This window comes from Harpia harpyja, chromosome 9 (genome assembly GCF_026419915.1).
Source record: "Harpia harpyja isolate bHarHar1 chromosome 9, bHarHar1 primary haplotype, whole genome shotgun sequence".
Lineage (NCBI taxonomy): Eukaryota > Metazoa > Chordata > Aves > Accipitriformes > Accipitridae > Harpia > Harpia harpyja.
In genome coordinates, this window is record NC_068948.1 from 33,357,057 (window position 1) to 33,380,821 (window position 23,765).

The 23,765-nt window shown below is 39.6% G+C and overlaps 1 protein-coding gene and 1 long non-coding RNA gene across 11 annotated transcripts in view; one reads left to right on the forward strand and one right to left on the reverse strand.

Annotated features, from left to right (window-relative positions):
- The window catches only part of CLIP1 (CAP-Gly domain containing linker protein 1), a 73,612-nt gene that overhangs the window by 48,971 nt on the left and 876 nt on the right, over window positions 1–23,765 (forward strand). For 6 of the 10 annotated variants that reach the window (XM_052797898.1, XM_052797899.1, XM_052797897.1 and 3 more), the window contains 9 exons: window positions 4,094–4,231; window positions 5,965–6,071; window positions 9,175–9,295; window positions 15,198–15,250; window positions 17,653–17,673; window positions 20,560–20,677; window positions 20,951–21,110; window positions 21,888–21,937; window positions 23,352–23,476. In XM_052797898.1, coding sequence (XP_052653858.1) covers window positions 4,094–4,231; window positions 5,965–6,071; window positions 9,175–9,295; window positions 15,198–15,250; window positions 17,653–17,673; window positions 20,560–20,677; window positions 20,951–21,110; window positions 21,888–21,937; window positions 23,352–23,476 — 893 coding nt within the window. Of the gene's footprint in view, window positions 1–538; window positions 2,825–4,093; window positions 4,232–5,964; window positions 6,072–9,174; window positions 9,296–15,197; window positions 15,251–17,652; window positions 17,674–20,559; window positions 20,678–20,950; window positions 21,111–21,887; window positions 21,938–23,351; window positions 23,477–23,765 lie in introns of all 10 variants that reach the window. The other 4 variants (XM_052797900.1, XM_052797903.1, XM_052797906.1 and 1 more) reach the window with 2 other exon arrangements.
- Window positions 10,802–23,765, reverse strand: part of LOC128146487 (uncharacterized) — a 28,323-nt gene continuing 15,359 nt past the window's right edge. Inside the window, exons 2-3 of the long non-coding RNA XR_008236779.1 lie at window positions 18,175–18,255; window positions 10,802–11,141 (exon numbers count right to left, since the gene is read on the reverse strand). This is a non-coding gene — a long non-coding RNA (uncharacterized LOC128146487). The remainder of the gene's footprint in view (window positions 11,142–18,174; window positions 18,256–23,765) is intronic.

The window sequence follows — 23,765 nt, forward strand, 5'->3', positions numbered from 1 at the left end:
ATAAATTGGCACACAGGTTAACTTTAAATACACCACTGATGTGGTGTTTTGAATTAAACGGGTTATGACAGTATGTTTTGGACAGAATCATGAGGAGAATTCTCTCTGGAAGGTGAATTTGAGAATTGGAAGTCAGTATCTAATATAACGCCTTGCATTTTAATTCAGTTAGATTCTCATGAAATAATTTTGTGGCTTTTCTTTCTGAGTAATTTACATTGAGAAAATTTGTTGAGTAGTTTTAAAAACAAGATGAGAGTCTTGTATGGAGGAACCTTCAAACCATTATTTTTTTTAATTATTGTTATTTTATTATTTTTATTAACCACTGTAAAGTTTTCTTGTGGATGGTGGGTGTTTTGTAATGAAATATCAGGGGTGGCTGTCAACAGTTGAGTTCGCACAGGGACTGTGTGTCAGTGTATACACTTTTTAAAAACTTAAGTTACAATAGCTCTATTTGCCCTTAAACCATGTTTCTCATTTGTCTGCTTGACTCCATTTTTGTTTTCCCTTCTCCCTGACTTTGTTTCTTTAGTCCTTAAGCTCTGTGTTAGCATCAGCCAGAAAAGAAATTGAACTAATGTCAGACAAGATGAGGGAGTTGATAACAGAAAAAGAGACTTTGGCACAGGAGGGGAATACTTTAAAATTAGAGAGAGGTTCCTTGTTATCAAAACTTCTAGAATTGGAATCAAAGATTTCATTAATGCAACAAGACCAAGAAGAACTTTGGACAATAAATGAAGAACTTAATTCAGAAAATAAAAAAATCCTGAAGCAGAAGGAAGAAGCTGAGGCCAAAAGCCAACAGGAAGGCACAGAAAAGGTAGCCCTAATTGCTGAGAAAAGCAAATTACTCTCTGAAGTAGAGGCAGCACAGGCAAACCTCCTGAAGGTAACTCAAGAAAATGATGCTCTCCGGTCTTCAGAGTCAACCTTGCTCCAACAGTTGAAAGAACTTCAGGCCAACAAAGATGCTGTGGATGTGGTATGTCAGAAACATATCAAAGAATGGGAAGAACTGGACCATTATCAGAAGAAACTTTTGGAAGAGAAGGATGCAGTTGTTAAAGACAAAGATGATGTTATTCAGAAGCTGGAAAGTTCTTGTGAGGCCCTGGCCAGAGATCAAAGAGAGCTACTGCAAGAACTTTCAACTCTGACTGCAGAGAGAGATTCAGCCCTAGGTAAACACTCAGATCTTAAAAATACACATATAGCCTTAAAAAATGAAATGGACTGTCTATTGCAGACAAGTCAGAGTCTGCAGTCTGAGAAGGAGATGCTCCTTAAAAGCATAGAAGAGCTGCATGTGAGTTTAGACAATACAGTTAGTGAAAACCAAGCATTAAAAGTGAGGAGGGAAAAGATGCAAACAGAACTTGAGACTGAACATAAAGAACTTAAAAAAGTGATGAAAGACAATATGGAGTTGAAGGATTCTCTTGCTAGTCTCTCTTGTCGTCTTGAGGAAATCAAAGCCTCAAGAGAGATATCCAATTCTGAATGTGTTCAGTTACTTCAAGAGAAAGAGGCTCTTTCTTCGTCAGAACGAAGGCTTTTGGCTGAAAGGGAGGAACTTTTAAATGAAAATAAGGCAATTGCTGAAAAGCTTGCTAAGGCCACAGCAGATGCCGTGCTTGCTGAGAGAGTCTTTACTGAGAAAATAAACAAACTGAACTTGGAAAAGGAATCTGTTTTTCATAAGTTGTTGCAATTTGAAAAGCACAATGAAACTCTTCTCCAAGAGAAGAATGAATTGCAGAACAAATACTTAGAACTTCTCGATGAAAACAAGTCTTTTGCAAATGTGATTTCTGATATGAAGAGAGAACATGAACTGGACGTCTCAGCCAAGAGAGCTCTGGCCCAAGAGAATACCATGCTCCAAAATTCTATTGAAACCCTCAAGGAAGACCTAAGTAAGAAGACTCTAGAAAATCAAGAGCTAATAGCCTGTAAATGTGACCTTTCAGATCTTCTGAAAGAGGCCCAGGATGCCAAAAGAACATTAGAAAATGAACTAGCGGCTGTGTCACGTGCCAAGCAGGTCCTGTCATCTTCATTCGAGACCTGTTCCTCTGATAGGGAAATGCTGACCAGAGAGAGGACTGAATTGCAAGATAAGTGTCAGAAATTAAATGGCGAGGTTGCGATTATGAAAGAAAACTTAACCATAGAAAAGGAAGCTAGAAAACTGGACAAGGAATCATTTTTGTTGGAATGTATGGAACTTCAAAGCAACATCAGCTTCTTAGAGAAGGAGATAGAGGAGCTGAGAGACAAAAATAAAGCATCTCTGACTGAGAAAGAACTTCTATTTCAGGAGAAAGAAAAATCTGAAGCTAAACTGGTGGAAATAATTAAAGAAAAAGAAACCCTCTTTGCAGAGACAGAGCAGCTTGCTTCCAGTATCGACCGATTGAAGAGTGACTTTGCTTCCTTGTCTAAATCAAAAGCGGAGCTCCAGGACTTGCACAGCTGTGTCTCTGAGAGGCTAGATGATCTTCAACACAAGCACGAGGTGACAGAGGAGGAGAGAATAAAGTTACTTCACGAAAATGACAGCCTGCTTGCTGAACAGAGGAGTCTGCTCATCATGAAGGAAGAAATACTAAAACAGAAGGAGAAATTCTCCAAGGATTATTATAAACTGCATGAGGAAGTAGCACTTTTAGAACAAACTAATAGTGATCTTTCAGGCAAATTGCTGGTCTGTCAGGGCAAAAATCAGATGCTGCAGGAGGAGATGAACAATCTGGCTTTGAAAGTAAAAGAAATTCAGACTCTCCAGGCCCAAACAGTAGCGCAAAAAAATGAGGTATTGAAACACATAGTTAAACAATTGAATATGGTTTTACTAATACTGAGCACTAACCCAATGGTTTCCTCTCTGCACTAACCCAGTGGTTTCCTCTCTGCACTTCATTGCACAATCAGCACTTCATCTCAGTATAAACAGGCTGGAATTATGGTCTCTCTCAATATATTACTTTGGGGTTTTTTCCATGGTGTAACTGTGAGTCTGAAAGACACTTTAATATTTTTTAAAAAATATTTCTAAATATAAAAGCCTATGTTGTCGCTGAATGTTGCAAGAAAACAATGTAAACTGTGAATAAAAGGAAGTTTTGTTTCCTGAATCTGGTGGGAGAAATTGAGCGCCTCCTGTTGAAGTACTATGCAGCTTAAAAGCTAGAGTAGTAATAGATGAGGTTTTAGATTAGATCTTTGTGCAATTTTATGTTAAATGACAACAAACTACAAATTTGAGTTACTCAAAAAATATAAAACAATGTACTCCTCCTGAAAAATGTAATTGGATAAAAAGCAGTGTAAGAGAACCATTTAAATTTACATTATAGGACTTTCAGTCTGTTAAAGACATTGACAATTCTGGTGTTCCTTTTATTCACAGAAGTGTTTTGTATTCACCACCAACAAATTCTGTGAAGTATTTTGAATTTCGGTTTGTGGGGTGTGAAGCCCATAAAATCACTTTGAATACAAATTGGAATCAAGATATCCTGTAGGAATGCATTATGCCTTCCTAAGTATTTTAATATTCTTGTGAAGTGTTTCCTTTTATGAGGGCATAATGAACAACACTGAAATAATGCGATAATTTGCTTTATCTCCTATTTAATTTTTAATTATTTTTCAAATTTTTAACAGCTTTTTATAATTCCACATTTTCTGAAAATAGAGCAGTCTGTTGGAAGTGAGTATCTATTGAACTACTACTGTCTAAAGTGGTTAGAAGTCTAAGAGCAATCACAGTGGTGGTAATGAGAAATCCAGGAATTGAAGAAACGGGCTTCCTCGGTGGTGACACAAGCATGGGGTTATGATCTGTTTCCGCATGGAATTTAATCTTCTCATGTCCCTTTATTTTTATACTTTATGCAGCTTCAAAATGCAAAGAAATTCCCAGCTGAAGTCCTTGTTTAATTGGAAAGCAGCTGGTAAACTGTGGAGCTGTGCATAAAGTATTGTGGTTCATCTTTTGCTTTGAGAGGTCCTTTTGGGTAATACCCTTTTTTTTTTTTTTTTTTTTTTTTCTCCCCTCCCCACCCTCCTTTATATATAGGCTGCCAAAATGGCAGAAGATGTTTTCCAGACTGTGGAGAAGGTGACCAAAGAGAAGGATGCCATTCACAAAGAAAAGATTGAAACTTTGGCCTCTTTGGAGAACTCTAGACAGACAAATGAGAAGCTACAGAATGAAGTAATCACATTTAAATGCTTTTATATGAAAAGTTTTGCCCAGTTTGTAAGGAACAACTGTTGAATTACAGAGAATTAGATTAGGCAAGAGTGGATTCTGTCATTTTCCCACCACAATATTCAGTCTTGACTGGCTTGTGAAAACTTACTAGATGAGTGCATATTGATGCAAAAGCTAGGTGCTTTATATAGCCATATGACCTATGTTCTTTTGTATTTTGCTTGTGGTTTCAAATACAGTACGTACAGCATGTAAGTTCATGTACCTTAAATCTTGGTGCAGCAAAAAAAAAAAAAAAATGTAATAGGAGTTCTGGATGCTACAGCAGCTTTTGCAGATCACAGAATCAAGAGACATGGGTTTGACTTGAGGACTAATCAGTCTTGCTGTATAGCTTTGGGTAAGTTGCTTAGATGTGACCACTCTGTGCTTCAATTCCCTGGCTGTAAGCATGGGGTGCAACTTCACACTCTGATGAAGTGCTGCAGAGAGAGTAGCAGTGCTCCTAATCCACAAAAGTTATTGCTCTATTTCTCACCAATAATGCACTCCTTGCTCTGTACATCTTCTTTGTGATCTTGACATGTGTAATATTATCATTTCTTCTTTTTTCCACTTTTCTGTTAATCAGAATTGTGGTCTGACAAGGTACAAATTCTGCTGAGCTATGCACTATACATGAGCACAATGGTCGCAAAGAACTTCACAGTCAAACATGTACAGCAGTTCCTCTAGGGACCTGTTTTCAGTCTGTGTCCTCCCACCACTTTGTGATACTTCAGGATTTGAAGAAGGGAAGGATGTCCCCACTAATCTCTTTCACACTTTTGCCCCAGAGTATCTAGTGTAACATTGAACTGGCATCTTTTCTGCAGATCTTGAGCACCCAGTGGCCTCTTTTTGATGGCTTTCATCTTTTGCAGCTCCTGTAATAATGGGTAGTGAACAGCTGGGCTAACCTAAATGCCACAGCTTGTGCTGAAACAGTAATGATTTCCAATGAGATCTGATGACTTGAGAATTAAAAGCGATGACGTTAATAATGGCAGGGCTTCACTTTCTGGATTAAAAAAAAAAATCCACAGGGTCCTGTAATGCCATGAGAATGGCTGAAGATTATCTGTTATGTAATATAAAGTGTTGCTGAATGCAAACAAATAAGGTTTGCAGGCTTGTGTTTGCGTGGTAGATGCAAGCTCAGTAAATTGATATACAGCAATTTGTCCCATGCAACAAGATCTCTGAAAGGAGTTCATTTCTTATGGTTGCAAGCACAACATTCAGCCTACTGTTCCTCAGAAATTAAGGTATGGTAAAGCAGAACTTTTTATTCGTTACCTTAGAGGAATAAAGATCAAGGGAACAGCTAATTTTTGCAACAAGCGTTGAATTAAAAAAAAAAAAAAAAAGTGCTTTGAGTTGTATAGCATTTAAACTGGAGGTGCTTTGGAGCTTTACCTTTTATATCAGGGTATATACATCAGATTACTGTCAGCTGCTCTTCAGTGGACTTTGAATTCTTTGTGCTGCTCAACTTGAATGCAGAAAGTCTCAACATTTTTTGTTAGACAAATGCTTCTCAGTACAAACAGACTGAATTAATCTAAGGACTAAAGATGAAAAAGTGGAACAGCTCAGCTCAGGCCCCCATTTTGCTGAGTATCTTTTCCAAGTGCTACACCTAGGAGCTGTATAGTTTCATTAGTATAATGAGGGTTTTTTTCCTCTTTAAGTTGGACATGCTTAAACAAAACAACCTGAAAAATGAAGAGGAGCTTAATAAATCAAAAGAGCTTCTAAATCTGGAGAACCAGAAAGTGGAAGAACTTAGAAAAGAATTGTAAGTATTTCAATATTAAATCTGTTAAACCATTCCTTTGTAATTACATTTACCTTTCATTTTTTTGAAAAATTGCCTTTCAGTACCTGTCCTGTATCTGCACTTATAAAGCAGGTATTAGGTCAAACTCAAATATTAGTTTGACATGTATAAAACTTGAAATCAGAATGTTGCTCCTGAATTACTGAAGGTTGTTGAAGGAAATCCTTCACTCCAAGCATTGTTTGAAATAATTTGTTTGCTGGAGGAAGTACAGAGTTCTGCCACCTGAGGGCACTAGATTATTTTAAAAGCTTTATTGTAAAGAAATTCTGTTTGGATTTAATTACAAGTACACTTGGAGTGGTAAGTAGTTTTAAGTGGCTTTATTTACAGAAAACCTGGTTCTGCTTTTATTTTTCATTGACGGCTTTATCCAGTTTATTCCTGTTGCCCACTATGCACTTATTTTCTCACTGGTACAATGCAAATGCCATATATAGTATGTAAAACTAGAGTTAATCGCTTATTGTTTGAGAAACTGCCTCTTAGGTACTACAAACTAATGATGTGTAACACTGTATGCAAACAAATTAACTGCAAAGGATCTGGTATAAAGTAATTTGTCCTGTGGAATCTCATTGTATCAAAGCTTTTGGTGTGCCACCATGAATAAAAATCCAGCCTAGTTATTGCTACCCTGCAGTACCTGCACGTCCCCCAACTTTCAGAGATGTAATGCATTAAATCACAAATCTCTGTTCCCACCTGTGCTCCAAGAAGAATTTCTTGACTCATGGAGTGAGAGCTGGAATCTGGACTGAGAGCTAAGAGCAGCTTTGACTAATTATTATTATTGTTAGGTCCATAAATCATTTTGTGACAGTTCTTAATCACTGCTCTGAGGTGAAGACAGGGCACAAAGGAAATCAGCACACAGAATTAATACTAAGTTTCTGCATGATTGACGGGCTTTACTGCTTGCTTTTAAAAAAACTGCATGCTTGTGTAGACAATAGCCTGCTTTGAGAAAAGGCAGGATTTTGTTCCATGAGCAATTCCTACCTTCCTCAGTGCTCCGAAGAAATGCCAAAGCAGAATAATTATTTCCAGACTAGTTGCTCTAATGCTGGAACAGCAAGGGGCTAGTAGACTCTGGTATCGTGGGAAGACAAAATATATTATACTGTAATTTGCCAAGCAGAAGTTATTTATAGAAGATACTTCCTTGAAAATCTTCAGCACTGAAAGGTGTTGTCATGATCCTGACCACTCTGTGGGTTTTTTAAATTATTTTTGTTTTTCTTAAGGTTAATCTTAGTCATAGACTGCTGCTGAATGTGGTGTCTAATCATCAGTGGTAAGAGACAGTGGACAAGTGGAAGCTTGTCTAGTTGGTTTTTAATTGATCTTTGTTGTCATAATTCTTTTGTGTGTTGCCTTGTTTTAATTAGAGTAAGGAATTAGCTTGGTAATAGGCACTTCTTGATCAGCAGTGATGCGGGTAGAGAGAACACCTTTGAGAGGTCAGTTGATGAAGGTAGTGCCCTTGCCTCTGCAAAGGAGAGCAGAGGGAAAATTTTGCCTACCGGAGCTGTTGAGTGTAGGTAGGGCCATGCTGCTGCCTCTAGAGCGGTGCCTTTTGGAGGTGGGAGGATGTTACAGTGACATTGGTGTCCTTCATAAAAGAGCCTTCTGTGTAAAACTAGGATGAAGAAAAGCAGAAATACCGTCTGGACATCATGTATTCGTTTAGTACTGTGTACTGTCAAGTGCACTTGCAGCTATCAGTTTAAAGTTCCTTGGCACTAAACACGGGAGCATTTCACACAAACTGACCCCAGTATTTTGTGTGCTTTTTTTTACAATGCCCCAAATCTACACTTTAATGCTGAAAGGAGAAAGTGAACCGGTGAGTACTGCAGTTCAGCAAACAATCATGGTTAAAAATAGGTATGTTCCTGCATCAGCAAGTAGCTTCATACCAAGATAATTTGAATCGATATTCAGTGATGTGAGCTAGCCTGTTTAATCCAGTCTAGGTGGATTGGACTGGAAATTGGTCAAGGTGAGACCAGATAGAAAAAATGGTTGGGAAATCTTAGTCATATTTACGTGCTGAATTCAAAAAGTAAATCAGACTTCCTTTTGTTTAAATGTGCCCAGTAATAGACCATAGAGTCCTTGTATTTTGAAGTGCTTGAATAAGTTTCTGACTTATGGGTTCTTCTGTCTCCCACAGTCATAGAAGTATTTTTAATATTCCAGTCAGGGTTTAACTCTATGTAATATTGGCACATAGGAGTACTGAGATTCCTTTTTATGAAAACAAAACACAGTCATAAAAATTACTGTTTAGTGAAATGAAGCTTTTTTATTTCTTGAAAGATATTGTCAAATCTTATAAAAGCTTATGTTAGTCATTTGTGTTACAGGCAGGCATGCAAATTTTTTTTTCAAAAATTTGTTGAAAATAAACTTACTTCAAGGAAACCACACATTAGTAGCAACATAGGCTAATGAAACCTGCAAATCCTTTTTTTTTTCTTCACCTATTGTTTAGTCTTGTTTTCAGTTTTGTATCTGTTAAAAGTAATGGAATAGATTACTTTCCTGTTTTGCCTCCTGTGATCTTGCACATTCTTGTATGTTTGGGTGTCAGACCTCGTACAGAGTATTTAAGTAATGGGATCTGTAAGCTGCTTTTTTTTTTTTTTTTTTTTTTTTAAAAAACAATTCTCATCTTTTGCCTCTGGCTCCAGAGTTCACTTCTGAGAAAGTCTAGGCTATAAACCATGCCAACGCTCTTGTCAATCCCTACCCTGTCTTTCTAAACCCAGGCATTTGCTAACCATTGGAAGCATGCAGAACTAGCAGTCTGAACTTACCTTCTATTTCTTTGAGTATCTGATAGGTTTAAAGGAAAAGGAGTTGTGCGCTGCTACTGCTTTTCAGGGTAAAACCTATTCCTGTGCATCCGAGGTACAGATTGTCACCTTTATTATAGATCCCATTAGACACGTGACCTAGATGTATTTTTCCAAGCTGTGAAGCTGAATCTCTCCCACAGTTTTTTCTTGCCTCTCTCGTTCCTATGGTAACGATGCACTCTCTGTCCTCACAGCGAAGCGCTGAAGCTGGCAGCAGCTCAGAAGTCCCAGCAGCTTGCAGCTTTGCAAGAGGAGAACGTGAAACTTGCTGAGGAGCTGGGCAGGAGCAGGGACGAAGTCACAAGTCATCAGAAGGTAGAGTGGCTGGAACGTTTCCTGATCTATGGTGAAAGTGCTGTGCATGCTCTTTCCGCTGATGCCTGGGTGACGTTGCACTGCATGTTTGTGCTTGAAAGATGAGTTGTTCTGAGAACGTTTTAAAATAAATTTGGAAGCCACCTGCATTAGGAGGTTAGAACTGCAGGCTAACAGAAGGTTACGTAACCCGTGAAGGATACTTAGGAGGCTTGGGAGTAAGCGTAAATTAAATTTGCTTTAGCCAAATGTATTAACAGACACTTGCTATTTCTGTCGGTAGTAATTTTGTTATACAACTGTGGAAATCTCCATCTACCCAGTACTAAGGAAATCTAGCTATTTAATACTCCTCTTTATTCCTGCTCTCCTTTCCCACTAAGAAGAAGAGTATTAAGGATGTATTTCATAATACTGTTTAAAACTACTTGGTTGGACTCTCTCTAAAAAGCGCTGTGCACATGTCTGCTTGCTTAAACTTCATACTGTGCACGTACATGAACAGTGCTGCAGCCAGGTAGTGAGTACTGGAGGACCAGAATCAATGTAAGGTGTGTTTTGTGGTCGTAGTTTATAGGGAAGAAAAAGAGTCCCTTAAATTTTATTTTTTATTTCTTACTATTACATTTGAACATGTTGTTGGAATCTTAAAGTATGGGCTTAGTTACACAGCTTATAACACTGGTACTTGCCAAAAGATAAATTAGATTTACAGCCATTAAGTATGGTGGTTTTAGTTCTTGTGGAGCAGTTCTGGTGACAGCCACACCATGAAGACATCTTTGGAAGATCTTGTCCAAAAGCAAGAATGTAGATGATGTGGATTTATATATTGCCTTTCTGAGACAGCACTTGTGCAGAAGAGGGGTATGCCTGTTCCCCAGTGACAGTGGAACAGATCTCTTCCATCTTGCCACAAAGCCTAATATTTTTAAAGCCAAGAGGCTGACTTTACCCCAAAGGTCCTGTTTGGAAATACTGAGGATGGGTGACTACAGATCTGACCAGTTTCTAAACCCTTTTGGCTGCTGACGGGAGTAATGCACGCGCTGCTTCATCCTAAAGAGCCTTTAGAGATGATTAACGAGAGTCCCAGACGTGTGGGCTTAACCACTGACTCATGCTGCATCTGAGTAGTGGTGTGGTAAGAGAACGCTGTCATCCTAAACAGCCAGTGGGAGCTCTGCTCTCCACTCCCACATGTTTTCTTAAATTACTTCAGAATCTTTGAGGCAACCTGTTATTTTCAGAAAGAGTTGTAACTTGAAAACGGCAACATTGGTCAAACCTTTCTGCCTGTTGTATGTAGTCAGTGTTGATACTCAGGAAGTCCCTGAAGGAAGGGACCCTTCAGCCCACAAGGCATAGGCTGGCAGCAGTCACTGCAGTCTCAGTCTGCGGCCTCTGTTGTTTCCAGGTGACCTTGCGAAGGAGTCCTGCTGTCTGCATCCTGCCTACTGTGGATCTGTCAGCAGAGATCCTTCTTTCATTGCCAAGATAGACAGCTGTAATCTGTGAAGCACAAGGGTTAGTTGGTCATCTTGCAAACTGGAGTATTCTCAGTTCACTTGCACCATAGCCTTTTCTGTCCGTGAGCAGATGGCTCCAAGATCAAAGATCTGGAAGATCTGCTAGAGCTTGGAGAAACAGTCTTTTTGCCTTCTTCAGCCATTTGTGTTGCATTAGGTCCTCTTCTGCGAGGAAGATGTAATCTGAATCTTGGAAACGTGGAAATGCCGTCTGTTGCATGCTCTAAGCATAGTATGTGGGCTATGGTGTCTTTAGGTCTAGTGAACTGCACGGCCTCCAAAAAGACTGGAAGAGGCATTTGGTGTTCCAGGCAACTCTGTTGTGGCAAAAGGAACAAAGACAAAATGGTGTCATTTAAAATGCAGGTTTCCTGCCGAGTGTCACATAACGAGAGCAGCTCTTCTCAGAGCAGTATCGTTTGGCGCTCGTTGGTGAAACGTGTGGTCCACCTGCCCAGAACTGTCATATGTCCTGGTTGCTCCTAAGAAGCATTCCCTGTCTCATCTGGAGCCTGTAAAGTACTAACCATCCTTTTCAGTCTGATAGAAAAGACTGCCTCTGCTGTTGCCCCGAGGGGTTGGCCTTTTTTCATGTTCCCTTTAGATCTTACCTAACCTAAACTTACAGCCCCCTTGTTCTGCCTTTGACTCTGCTGGGTTCTCTTCATGAAATGGCAAGAAAACCAGCTGGCCTTGAGGATTCTCACACAGCCCACCCTATCTTGGGCTAGCACAGTCTCAGGGATCCCCACCACCACTTCCATTTTGCTGCCACTCAGGTGAATGTACACCGTGTCTAGGCACCAAGCTGCAGCGTGCTTTGGGCTTCCTTGGTTCAGGCTGTCTATGGGGAGTGGAAAAAATGTTACTATGAAGAATGGTGCGATTAGATTTTAGAGAACAAGTGTCCATGGTGGCAATGAAGACGTTTAACACAGAGCAGGATTGCTCATGGAGCTGTATTTTATGCAGTGGATACTGAAAAATTGGACAGTAGGGAGGGAAGCACAGAATGCAGCAGTACTTCTGTCTGTGTGAGTTTCTGTGCATGTGCCTATTAAAATGCAGTAAGAAAGGTAGCAAGCATATGTTTTAAGTATTTTGAGCAGTTGCTATGGTAACTATATAAATTCTAGCAAGTGTGTTAGTCAATTGGGTTAGTGAATCTGTGGCTGCATGTGACACACTTCGCAAAATTAATGAATACTCCTTCATGAATGATTTATCCTGACATCTAAAGGTTAAAGTGTCTTGTACTAAAGATGCTGAGGGGTGCTTTTCTATATTGACTGATCCATAAATAATTAGCTGTTGTAATTAGTTAAAGATTCCCAGTCAGATAGATACTGAACTCAGGGAACTTTTCTGGCTTCAAATTATTCATTGTGGTATTTCGGGAGCCTCAGACATGCCCGGGCATTTTAACTTAATTGGACAAAGTGTAGAAACATCTACTAGCTCAGCTGGACCATCTTTTATTAAAGGTATGCGAGGAGTCTGTTCTGAGGCTAATGAGAGAGTGAGCGGATTGCTGGAGAAATGTTGATGAGAGAAGGGGTGTCCTGTCTCCCCTTCTACCACAAAGCTGCTCAGGGCTTGATCCATGACTCGTGCAGCTGCAACAGCAGTTTAGAAGCTGCCCGATTCCCTTAACATCTTGTTCTCTGTCGTGGTTTAACCCCAGCCAGCAACTAAACACCACGCAGCCGCTCACTCACTCCCCCCCACCCAGTGGGATGGGGGAGAAAATCGGGGAAAAAAAAAGCAAAACCTGTGGGTTGAGATAAGAACGGTTTAATAGAACAGAAAAGAAGAAACTAATAATGATAATGATGACACTAATAAAATGACAACAGTAATAATGAAAGGATTGCAATGTACAAATGATGTGCAGTGCAATTGCTCACCACCTGCCGACCGACACCCAGCCAGTCCCCCGAGCGGCGATTCCCCGCCCCCACTTCCCCGTTCCTATACTAGATGGGACGTCCCATGGTATGGAATACACCGTTGGCCAGTTTGGGTCAGGTGCCCTGGCTGTGTCCTGTGCCAACTTCTTGTGCCCCTCCAGCTTTCTCACTGGCTGGGCATGAGAAGCTGAAAAATCCTTGACATTAGTCTAAACACTACTGAGCAACAACTGAAGACATCAGTGTTATCAACATTCTTCGCATACTGAACTCAAAACATAGCACTGTACCAGCTACTAGGAAGACAGTTAACTCTATCCCAGCTGAAACCAGGACATTCTCCTTTACGTTTCTCTCCTTTAAATCCACTTCTATCTTGGTCTGTACAAAAATCACTCATCTCTCCACAGCCAACCAGGAAACTAAAAGGGAGGAGAGATGCAGGGTTTATGCTCACAATCTTGGAGCATTCCACAAACATTGAAGGATTTTCCAAGTTAAATGGGCACCACAACCTTTTCCTAAAAGAAACTGATAAAAAGGTGGGGTGTGTTTGGGGGGGCGTGTGGAAGAGAGCATCATGGAGCTCTGTGGACATGGCCTCTGGGGAGTAGAGGGTGAATAATGTCAGTATGAGGTTTTTCCAATTGCATGTGGCAGTCGAGCATAAACACCAGAAAGTTAAGCTAGCCTAGGGTGAATTGAAGTGACTTGTTTGTGGAACGTGGCCAGGTTAATGCTACACAGTGTGACACAGAGAAATGCTAGTGCTGGTGGTAGAGGAAAAGTAGTCAAAAAACCCAGCTAGAAAAGTGTGATGCACAAGAGATTGCAGCATGAGTCTGAGGGAGGAGAGGGACCATATAAAATAGTTGTCGGGGGGGGAGGGCGGTCTGGAGAGGCAGCTGAATAGTGTGCAGCTCACTGGGATTTACAAGTGAAACATTTCTCAGAATTTTGGTATTCTTTTTTCCTTCTCTTTTTTTGTCATCAGTCTGTACAGATGTAAGGAGATCATATAGGTTGCTTCTGTGTAGGAAGCAGACAAAAATTCTTGGAAACAACGGATGTACTTTGTGCTGCTGGTGAAATTGCTGGGTTTGACTTGCCTGCAGGAAAAATTTGGCCGTACCCCCCTAGTACTATGGCTGCTCTGCAGTCTTACAGTGGTTACTTTCCTTGAGAGAGATTTTTTGATTTGCTTTAAGACGTCTTAATATAAGTCTCTCTACACCCTTCTGGTATGTATTTTTCATATCAATAAAGTTGTTTGATTAAGCCCCAGCAAAATGATACCAGTTAATCTTAAACCTGGAAGGCTTACCAGCACTGCAGTACATGAAAGGAGAAGGTAAGTTGTCAGAAAATATGGAGAAGACAATTTATCTTGATGAGCTCTATTTAACCTAATCTTGGAGGCTGGCCAGCAAGCTGCCTTCTCATTGCAACTTGCTTAATGCTTTCTATGCCTGTCTGTGCCAAACCTGAATGTCTGTGAAGTGCTAAAAGTATTTAGTCAAGAAGAGACTATTTGCTGTTGTTCCGGGGCTCTGAGGTTTCCATTATGAATGTATGTCTTGCTAACCTTGGGGATGAGCCCTGAAAGCTTGTGAAATCTAAACAGAGATTGCGTTCAAGTCAAGGCACAGGTAGTTGCTACTATAAGCAGTTCTGCAGGGCCATAATTGCTGACTTTGACCCTTGAGTAAGAAGAAAGGAGGAGATGGTGAAAAATAATTAATTGGCCTGAAAAATACTTAATTTCCTAACCTTATCAGAAGTTCAGTTACCCCCATGTTTCTGTGGTGGGCTTTACAGGTTTTTTTCGTTGTACAAATTATGGTTGGTTGTTTTGTTTTGCTTTTCCTAAACCTATGTGTGCCTATCAGTTTGGATCCCAACAAACTGCAGCAACAATATTTTTCAGTTGAAGGCCTTGCTAGTTGTAAGGGTTTAAGGTGGCTCTGCCAAGTTACAGGTTCAGGATACAGTAATAGACACCAGACTAACAGCCTTAGGGATCAATAATTTATCACTAAATAACAGTACAGTAACAAATACAGATCAGTAGTACAATTATCCAGGTCAGAACAACAGCAAATCCAGTAATTCACCAATACTGGGCTAAACTTAATAGCCAGGCGCACAAAGGCTTATGGTTCGTCTTTGGTGTGCATGGGGCCCAGAAATATCGTATAAGCCTCACACCTCTCTTGTGTGCACAGGACGTGAAAATACTATATAAAGCAGTAATAGCCCCTGACTAGCTAATACACTTGGTCACCGAACAATTTGTGTCTGTGTGCATGTGTTGTCCTAGTAGAAAATCGATTACTTTGAGGATTTTTAGGCTCTGTAGCCTCTCCCACGTTTGTTTTACAATAATAGTGATGCTCTGATATATTATACTAAGGAAACAATCCTTGGTGTATTAACTGTAGTCTTTTTGTACTTGCGTTTTAGTTGGAAGAGGAGAGATCAGTACTCAATAACCAGTTATTAGAGATGAAAAAGAGGTAAGTTGTTCTTTCTGATGTGTGTTTAACTATACAGTCCTACAGAAGACTTCAGAAAACATAATACAAAAACACTGCTAAGAAGGCGGTTCTTTTTTACCGTATCATAGTTAAAAGTGCTGAGGTTGTTACACACATTGGATTATAGATGGCATCTTCCACGGTTGCTTTATTAAAAGTGAGAAGGAAATGTAACTGTACTAATGTAAGTTACACACCTCTTGCATTGTAGTAGTTCTCTTGTTTTTCAGTAACCAGTTAGTGTCTGGTTCTTAAAGAATAATGGAAAAATACAGTGATGCTAAGGATTGGGGTTTTTTAAAGAAAAAAAAAAAAAAAAAGAAAGAAAAGCAGCAGTTACGCAGTACTGAATGGATTGTTCTCATAATTTTGGGATATTGAGTTCATTGTGGCAGTAGTTATTGCAGTTCATTCAGCACTGTTTTTAAATACCAGGAGATTTGTCCTGGGTGACTGGGGCATCCATTTGTAAACTGTGCTGTTCAATAAATGGTCCCAAGTTACAAAATTTACTGTCTTTCTGCAATATGTGTATGGAAAGCTAATAATTGGCTAAGTGCCGAAATGTCTTTAGGAAGATGTGGGCTTTTCAAAAATAGTTATATAAATCCTTAGAAAAAGACACAGCTCTCCATGACACCAAGCATGTTCCAGGAAAAACAAACCAACCCCTGTTAAACTTCCTGAATTTATAACGGTCGCAACAAAGAACAGTGAGTAGCACTTTGGTATTCATGCACATCCTTCGCTACTCAGTATTATACACTGATCCCTTTTTTATTCCCTAATAATCTGTTTTTTGAGAGGTGGGTCATACTCTGTTATATCTCACACTCTTCTAAAAGACAGCAGGCACGCAGGGTATTACACAAGCTAAAGCTTCCTCAGAGAATGCAAGAGTTTGATCAGTTGTTGTACAGAGAGGCAAGCGAACAGCTGAACATCCAGCTTTAACCAACCTTATGAACAGCATCACTCAGCCTTCACCTGCATAGAATAGCATAAGTGTAAGTTACTTTTTAAAGATGAGGTGAAGGAGAAGATAAAGAGAGAAATCTTTAGCTGGTGTAAAGACCATTCAACATCCACAATAATTAGTATGTTTACACCAACTGAGGATCATCTCCAGCATATTTGATGGGGAGGAAGGGAGGGAAAAGGAGGGTATTAGTGCTGCTGACAGCTTAGAATGCTGTTTATAGCCTGTTATTTAACATGTTTTAAAACATGTATTTTAAATAGTATAAGTCCTGAAAGTTACTTGAGGAAAGGAAGGAGTGAGTGGGGACCCAAGATCCATTCAGTACTTTCCAGCAGTTCTATTTCATAGCATACATTTTAAAAGACAAATTCTTTAGTAAGCTATAAAAAGAAAGGTGTGTGGCTCTGATTTTTCCTTCTGTTTTTATGCTCTGTGAGCTGCCTGAAATAATCTAGATAATTATGAAATCATTAAAGTGAATTTTAAGATTACTTTACCTTCAGTTGGTTACACTGAGATGCCCAAGTTTGTGACTGGCTTAATGACGTTCCTCAACAGTGTTGAATAAACTCCAATACAAAGGCCTCACTGAAGCAGACTGCAGGCCACTAGGGGTCAAAATACACCAGCATATGACATTATTTGCTAACAAAACAGGCTGATTGAAGAACTAATTAAATAAAAGAGAGTCTCTCTAAATTCCCATTAAATAAGAGTCTCTCTAAATTCCCAAATTCCACTGAAGTTGGTGATGAGATGAGCAATGATTTCTTCCTTTCATCTTAAGAATGTGAGATACTGAAAAAGAGACGTCTTTTTGTTTTAATTAGGTCAAATCTCTAGAAGCAGTTTTCTCACCTTCCTTTCACCCACAGGAATTCTCTTCCTCTATTTTAGCAACTCCCTCTATGATATAGTCCAGCTAGGAGTGACAGGAGTTTGATATTTATGAATCTAAGGGGGTTCTATGTTACTTCAGCTCATTAGGTTCGTTGTGGGTTGCTAACTGTCTTACTGTCTTTAAGCTTGCGCTATTTATCGATACTCATTTCATTCCTCTCTCTTCCCTTTCCTACCCTTGCTTCCTTTGCTATATCTGTGTGTCTTTAATGGTAAGACTCAAGAAAGTCTATCCACGTTACAATAAATAATTTAATTTTTTTTTTTAAGTAAAGTTGTTGTACATATTTTGGCTGCCTTTGTCCCTTGGTGTCTTGCTTTTGTTTTGTAAAATACTCAGCTATATATATATATACACACATATATATTAAAAAAAAAAAGTCTATATTTTTTACCAAAACAGAAAAGCGCCTTGGTGCAAATTTAGTTCTTCCTTACAGTATTTTGCATTTCTACTCCGTGTTTCTAACGTGGTTCTTGTTATCTTGCATTTTTAAAGCTTGCCCAGTAACAGTTTAAGGTATTTGCTTCATTCTTAGAATTTCTTATTTTTGTAGTAAGGGAAGAATCTGGGTGATTTTTGTAATGTTAAAACAAAAACCTCTCTCCCCCATCACTTCCACACACTGCTCAAAACATGGTTTAACCTCTTCAAGAATGTGAAATCTTAAAATGGTGTGTGAAATGACAAAGTCTTTTTTGTTGTTTTTCTTTAATCCCTGCTGGCAAGCAGATATTTTGGACTTGAACTGGCAGGGGAAAAGTCTAAGTTCATGGAATCTATTTTCTTTTTTTTTTTTCCCCCTGATAAAATTAATAGTTGCCACAAGATTTTTCTTGCAAGTTATCGCTATGTAGTTATTTTACATTCAACATATGCTTCTTACGTTTACTATCTCTCACATGAATCATACCACAAACGATACTGAAGCTGAGAGCATCAGTGGGGTAGATTCTCAGCTGATGCTGGAAGTGAACTGTGATCCACACTTACATATAAGTAGTAGTGACATATACCTACTATATTTGTAGGTTTTCCAGTTTCAGCATTTTAGAGGGCCTCCAGCTGGAGCTGTAAAGCATGGTTCCTGGAGAGACTGCCCTATAAAAGAAAAAAAACAATCCTACAGTACAGGGACCTTTTTCCCCCTCTTGCTTTCTCTCCTCTTCTCTTGTTTCTCTCCCCTTGTGTTATAGAATTCTAGACTCTTATATTGAATTTGTAAATATATATTTACATGCTTACACTCTTTGCCTTTTTCAACCACCTAAGTGCTTGTGGTGGTTGAAACAAAGTCCAATAAATGGCCATCTAACCGTATTTGTACAAAAAGCATATGTTTCGTCTTGATCTCGGAGATGAAGATCTGACCAAAAAGTGGAAATACTGGCTAAATAACAAGCTCTTGAGCATGAGATGATGAGTCACTGGGGTTTCCATCTGCCCTTCTACAGCTGTGTATATAGCAAAGGGAAGCCCGGGTGAAGGCTCAAGTACAGCAGAGCTTGTGAGCAGCAACTTTCAGATGTACTTTCCAGTAAATACTGGATTTGCAGCTCTGTGGATTGGAGAGGGCGGCTGTGCTCTGCGAGCAGCGTCCCATGCATGGGTGGCACATTTCTTTCTGACACTGCCACCCTACGCTTTTGATCCAATTCAGCAAAGCATTTAAAAAAGATGGGTTAGGCAAGAGCATGTGTGTAATCTTGCTGAAGAACACAGAGATTGCTGTCACGCTTTTAGTGCTTTGCTGAATCAGGGTTGGTGAGGAGATCTGTTAAATGCTGTTGCCCTTTTGGTTTTTATTAACAGGAGTATAACTTGTATTTGAAGGCAAGATCGTGCAGTCTGCAATTTGTTGTGTTTCTGCTTATATTAATTTTCTCATTGTAAAAATATACCAAAACCAACCTTTCAGTTCGTTCGTTAGCTGCATCAGCTTCTTTAAACCCCAGATTCTCCACTTGCTGCTTCCATTCCCAAGTATAATCTTAACAATGAAAGAATTGCATTAATTGTGCTCTCATTGTTGAGTTTCCTGTTTATCTTCAGTCGGTGAAATTTATTGTATTTCATGGTCTGGGTATCATGGCTCTCACTAACTGTAGATACTGTGGACATGAAAACTTTCCCATTTGAACTTAATAGCTATTCCCTACCTACTGAGCATTGTCACACAAGGACACGTTCTGCTCTTGATCCCTTGAACAGTCCTAAGAGAGTGTAGTTTTGTCTAGGTACTTCAATGAAATAGTCGTGTCATTTGGTATCTTTGAAGTATTGGTTATGCCGTGCTTTTTGTGTAGTGGGTACGCATTCAGGTAGCCTAGTTTGTCTTCAGTCCTCTCAGCTATTAAGAAGACAAGCAGCGCACTGCTGTGGCAGTGAGGCTGGCATCATCTAAACTGAGATGTATGGAATTGCATAGGAAACTGGCTACGCCTGCAGAAGCTCAGGGAATTGACAGCTAGCTGCTGGGCACTGCTTGGTGCTCTGAAAAGCAAGTTTCTCTTCTAGATAAGTAAACATAGATTTTGGAGTAACGATATTTTTTTAAATTTTTTTTTAAACAAACAAAACCTTTCAGCTTGTAAGGAACTTTTGTAGCAATAGTCCTCGCATCAGAGGATAATTACTCATCTGTGTGTATTGTGTGACCTATCAGGAAGACTCGTTAGCATCAGTTAGAGGATGTTGTAGCTATGATGCCTTAAGATCACTGTCAGGACAGGATTTGTAGGCAGAAGTCATGTCTCTTATTAGACCAGCTGAAAAGGTTGGGAAAACTGGACATACATACACAGAAGATGGGTTTGTGCTGCTCTGGAGGATTTCTTTTTAACCCTTCTTCCATGAAGGAAAACAAATCACACATGGCTTTCTGCTGAAACAGTAGTTGTTAAAAGCCCAGAAACTCTCAAAGTACGTGTTTCAGGAAATAATGATGTCACTGAAATTAGTGAGGACCAGCTGATATTTCCAGCATCATCAATGCTTTGCATGACAACTTGTATGATGAGCTTTGCATGTATGTTTTGTTGCTTGTTAATAATTTTCAAGAAGTAACAAAACTCTGAAGTTAGGTTTTGTGGAACATTGTGCAACATGTTTGTTTATCCTGTATCTCCCCAGTCTATTAACTTGCTTCTTTAAATTCAAATGGATACGATGATATGCAGATTCTGCAATGTACTACCTAGGTAAAGTTTTTGCTTTGTTTCCACAGTTGTAACATCTGAAATGTTTACACATATATAAAATCTTAGTCAAGTACAGAACTGAAATTTGCTTTTTAAGAACCACTCCTTAGAGTAGTCTAATACTTTAAATTAAATTAAACTTCTTTAGGCGACTACAGTAACCTATTCTTTAGATGATTTCTGGATGTATTTGGTTTTCTTTTAGAGAATCAACATTAAAAAAAGAAATTGATGAAGAGAGAGCATCTTTACAAAAATCCATCAGTGCTACTAGTGCCTTGATCACACAAAAAGATGAGGAACTGGAAAAACTCAGAAATGAGGTAAATGAGGAACAGTGGGATGCTTCTTAATTTCGGATCAAGTTATGGCTAGAAGCATATGGCTTTGTATGCTTGATACTGAAGAGTTGGCTAATTCTTTTTCTTTGTTAATTCAGCATAGTTAAACCTTAGAATTAAATCTTTAGGTATCTGTGCCTACTTAGGTGACTTCTAGCATATATTTTTGGTGGCTATTTAGCCCTTACTACTAAGTTGCCTTGGTGCTCTGACTTCACTCTGGAAGGCTTAAGCATTCTCAAATAATTCTTACAGATCACAGTGCTCCGTGGAGAAAATGCTTCTGCAAAAACCTTGCAGTCAGTGGTTAAGTCACTGGAGTCTGATAAATTGAAACTTGAGGAAAAGGTGAAGAACTTGGAGCAAAAACTCAAGGAAAACAACGAACAGCCTTTAACTGTAACTAGCTCCTCAGGTAAAAGAGAGAGCCTCTTTACTGTCTCTCTGCCTTCATTTTTAGTCTTGTAGGTTTTTGCAACTGTTAACCAGATAGTTAAAAGGAGGTTTAACTAATTGAACCTCCTGAGAAATGTGACTTTCCTGTTGTAGGACACATATAAGACTTGAATTAAGGAAGAAATTCTGGCCAGCTGCAAAATGTGAAAGCTACCAACATTGCCAGTTAACCCCATTTATACCAGAGTGGGGGGCAATTTGACTTGAAATGAAACGTGCATAAGCCATAAAAATTTATCCTGTTCATGGGGTGGCTTGTGTGCAAGAGCCTCTTAGACTGATGTAGTTTTTCCTTGCTGTAGCTGCAAAGTAAGGAATGTGTAGGCATCGTAATAAAACCGCCTACCTGAGCTGAGCACAAGACTGGGAATTCCACATTTTAGACATTCGTGCTTACCTTATGCTGAGCTTTTTCAGTTTTGTACCACTACAGTCTCATCTCTCAACAGAGGAGCGTTCCTTTGCAGATCTGTGAACTTCAGCTGTCACCTATACGTACATTTTTTGTATTTTAATAAGTAACATGCAGTATTGAATATGCTTCTGTAATGCAGTGGTCAGAAAAATTCCCCAAAGAAGTCACCCTTACCAAAGCTTATACTGAGTGATTAGAAAGCAGTGAGAGTAAGATGTTTTGGAGACTGTTTATTTCAGTCTCTGACTAAGCTGTTGTGTGTTTCATAATTTAGATTACTGGATACTTACACCTTGTTTGGTTTTGTTTTTTTCTTTAAAGGTGACATTGCTGCTAATCTACTTCAAGATGAAATTGCAAAAGAGAAGCAGGTATTTGATCTGAAACATCAGCATGCTAAAACAGCAGCGTGTCTGTAGGCAGAGTGAAATATTTTTCCAGAGACTGTTCCTAATCAGATTTTGTACATCAGAATTATAATGGGCAGATTTATCTTGTAGCCTTCTGCTTCTGAAGGAAAATATTAATGACAGTAAATATTAAGAATCAAGTGATAAGTGATACTGGAGAAATAGTTCAGGTTATCGGAACATGAGGAAGCAAGCAGGAAAGCAGAGACGGCAAGTTTTGACCTGTAGCCTGTTGGTGAGGTACAGCCTAGCGGAGCACACTCGTAAACTGCTCCTTTGGTGTTCTTTCCAGAGGTTTCTTGGATGTGAACAAGGAATAAGGTGTGGCCCACCTGAATCTGTGGTGCTTGCCATCTTGGAGAAGTGGGCTACTTGAGCTCCATGCTACTTCTAAGCTTCTGCAGTTGAACATGGTGATCCTTGCTGCTTCTTAACTGCAGAACTTTACTTGGAATGAGGGTTGGCAGCAATGGAGCATGGAAGTTGCTCAGTTAGCATGTGCTTGGTAACAGGAGAAATGTGTATCAAAGAGTACGATAATCATAATGAACGTGTGAAGCACTGCCGTGCAACAGGCAGCCTGTGACAACAAATGCCTAGGAAACACAGTTAGACTAGAAGCACCTTCTGCTCGTTATAAAAGTCCTTGTTAGATCGCTATGTCAGTCACATTGATTAAAAAACATCCTTCCTAGTCTGTGCAGAGATCAGTAGTGTAATTAACATACATCAATATTTTTCTGTTTTTCTGCCTCCTTGAATTCACCTGCTGATGGCAACCCTTCCTTCCAATCAGCACGAGGTTTGTTCCACTTCTTGGGTTCCTTTATTTTATTCACTATGTTAATTTGCCAAGCATGACTTGATTACATTCAGCAGTGCTGCTGCAGTGCTGGTCTACTGAACCCTGTGGCTCTGGCTTTGGGAGATGCCGATGGGTGTGCTGCGCTGTCCCCCTGCCCTGCCAGGACAGCTCTGAGAGTATCCCCTAGAGCTGCCGGTTCAGAGGAACAGAGATGCTGTTCTGATCAGAATTACACAATGGGATTTATGTTCAAAATGTAACATTAGAAGATCTGTTGGTGGTGGGTTGAGACCCACCGATGTCCCAGAGGTTTTGGCTGGGCAGAACTACCTAGCTCCCTGGACAGAAATCACACTGAGGGTCTCAGAGTCCTTTGGTCTTTGAGGATCCTAGGTCCTTCCTATCCCTCGTTCTCTCAGTGTCCATGGGTGCTCTCTGTAATACAACGATCCAGTCGTAAGAGTTAATGCAGATCTGCACGTGTCAGTTTGAGGGTTATTCCTTGGTTGCTCGCTTTCTCTGAAGTGCAGTCCTCAACCTGCTGACTGTCCTTGTTCTTGACTATCATAGATTGACTTCCTGAATTCAGTGATAGTAGATCTGCAAAGGAGAAACGAAGAATTGAACTTGAAAATACAAAGAATGTGTGAAGCAGCCCTCAATGGCAATGAAGAGGAGATCAATAACTATGACAGGTATAAATCCTAAAGGAAAACCTTGGCTTGTGTTTTGGGAACTGTTGGCAGCAGGCAGTTCTGTCAGCTGCACAATGCACCAGCCTGATCTCAGCTGTTAGGAAGGACAAACATAGCTTTCTTGTGAATTTAGAGTGAATGAATCCAGCCTTCTTTTTAGGTCCATTACTACGGTGTATCTGGTGGTGCAAAATGATCCTCTGTAGTTATCGATCACAGACACTGATGTATCGCAACATATTTGTTGTCAGTCTTGGTTGAGTTTGGGCCTTCCCGAGTTAAGTAGATG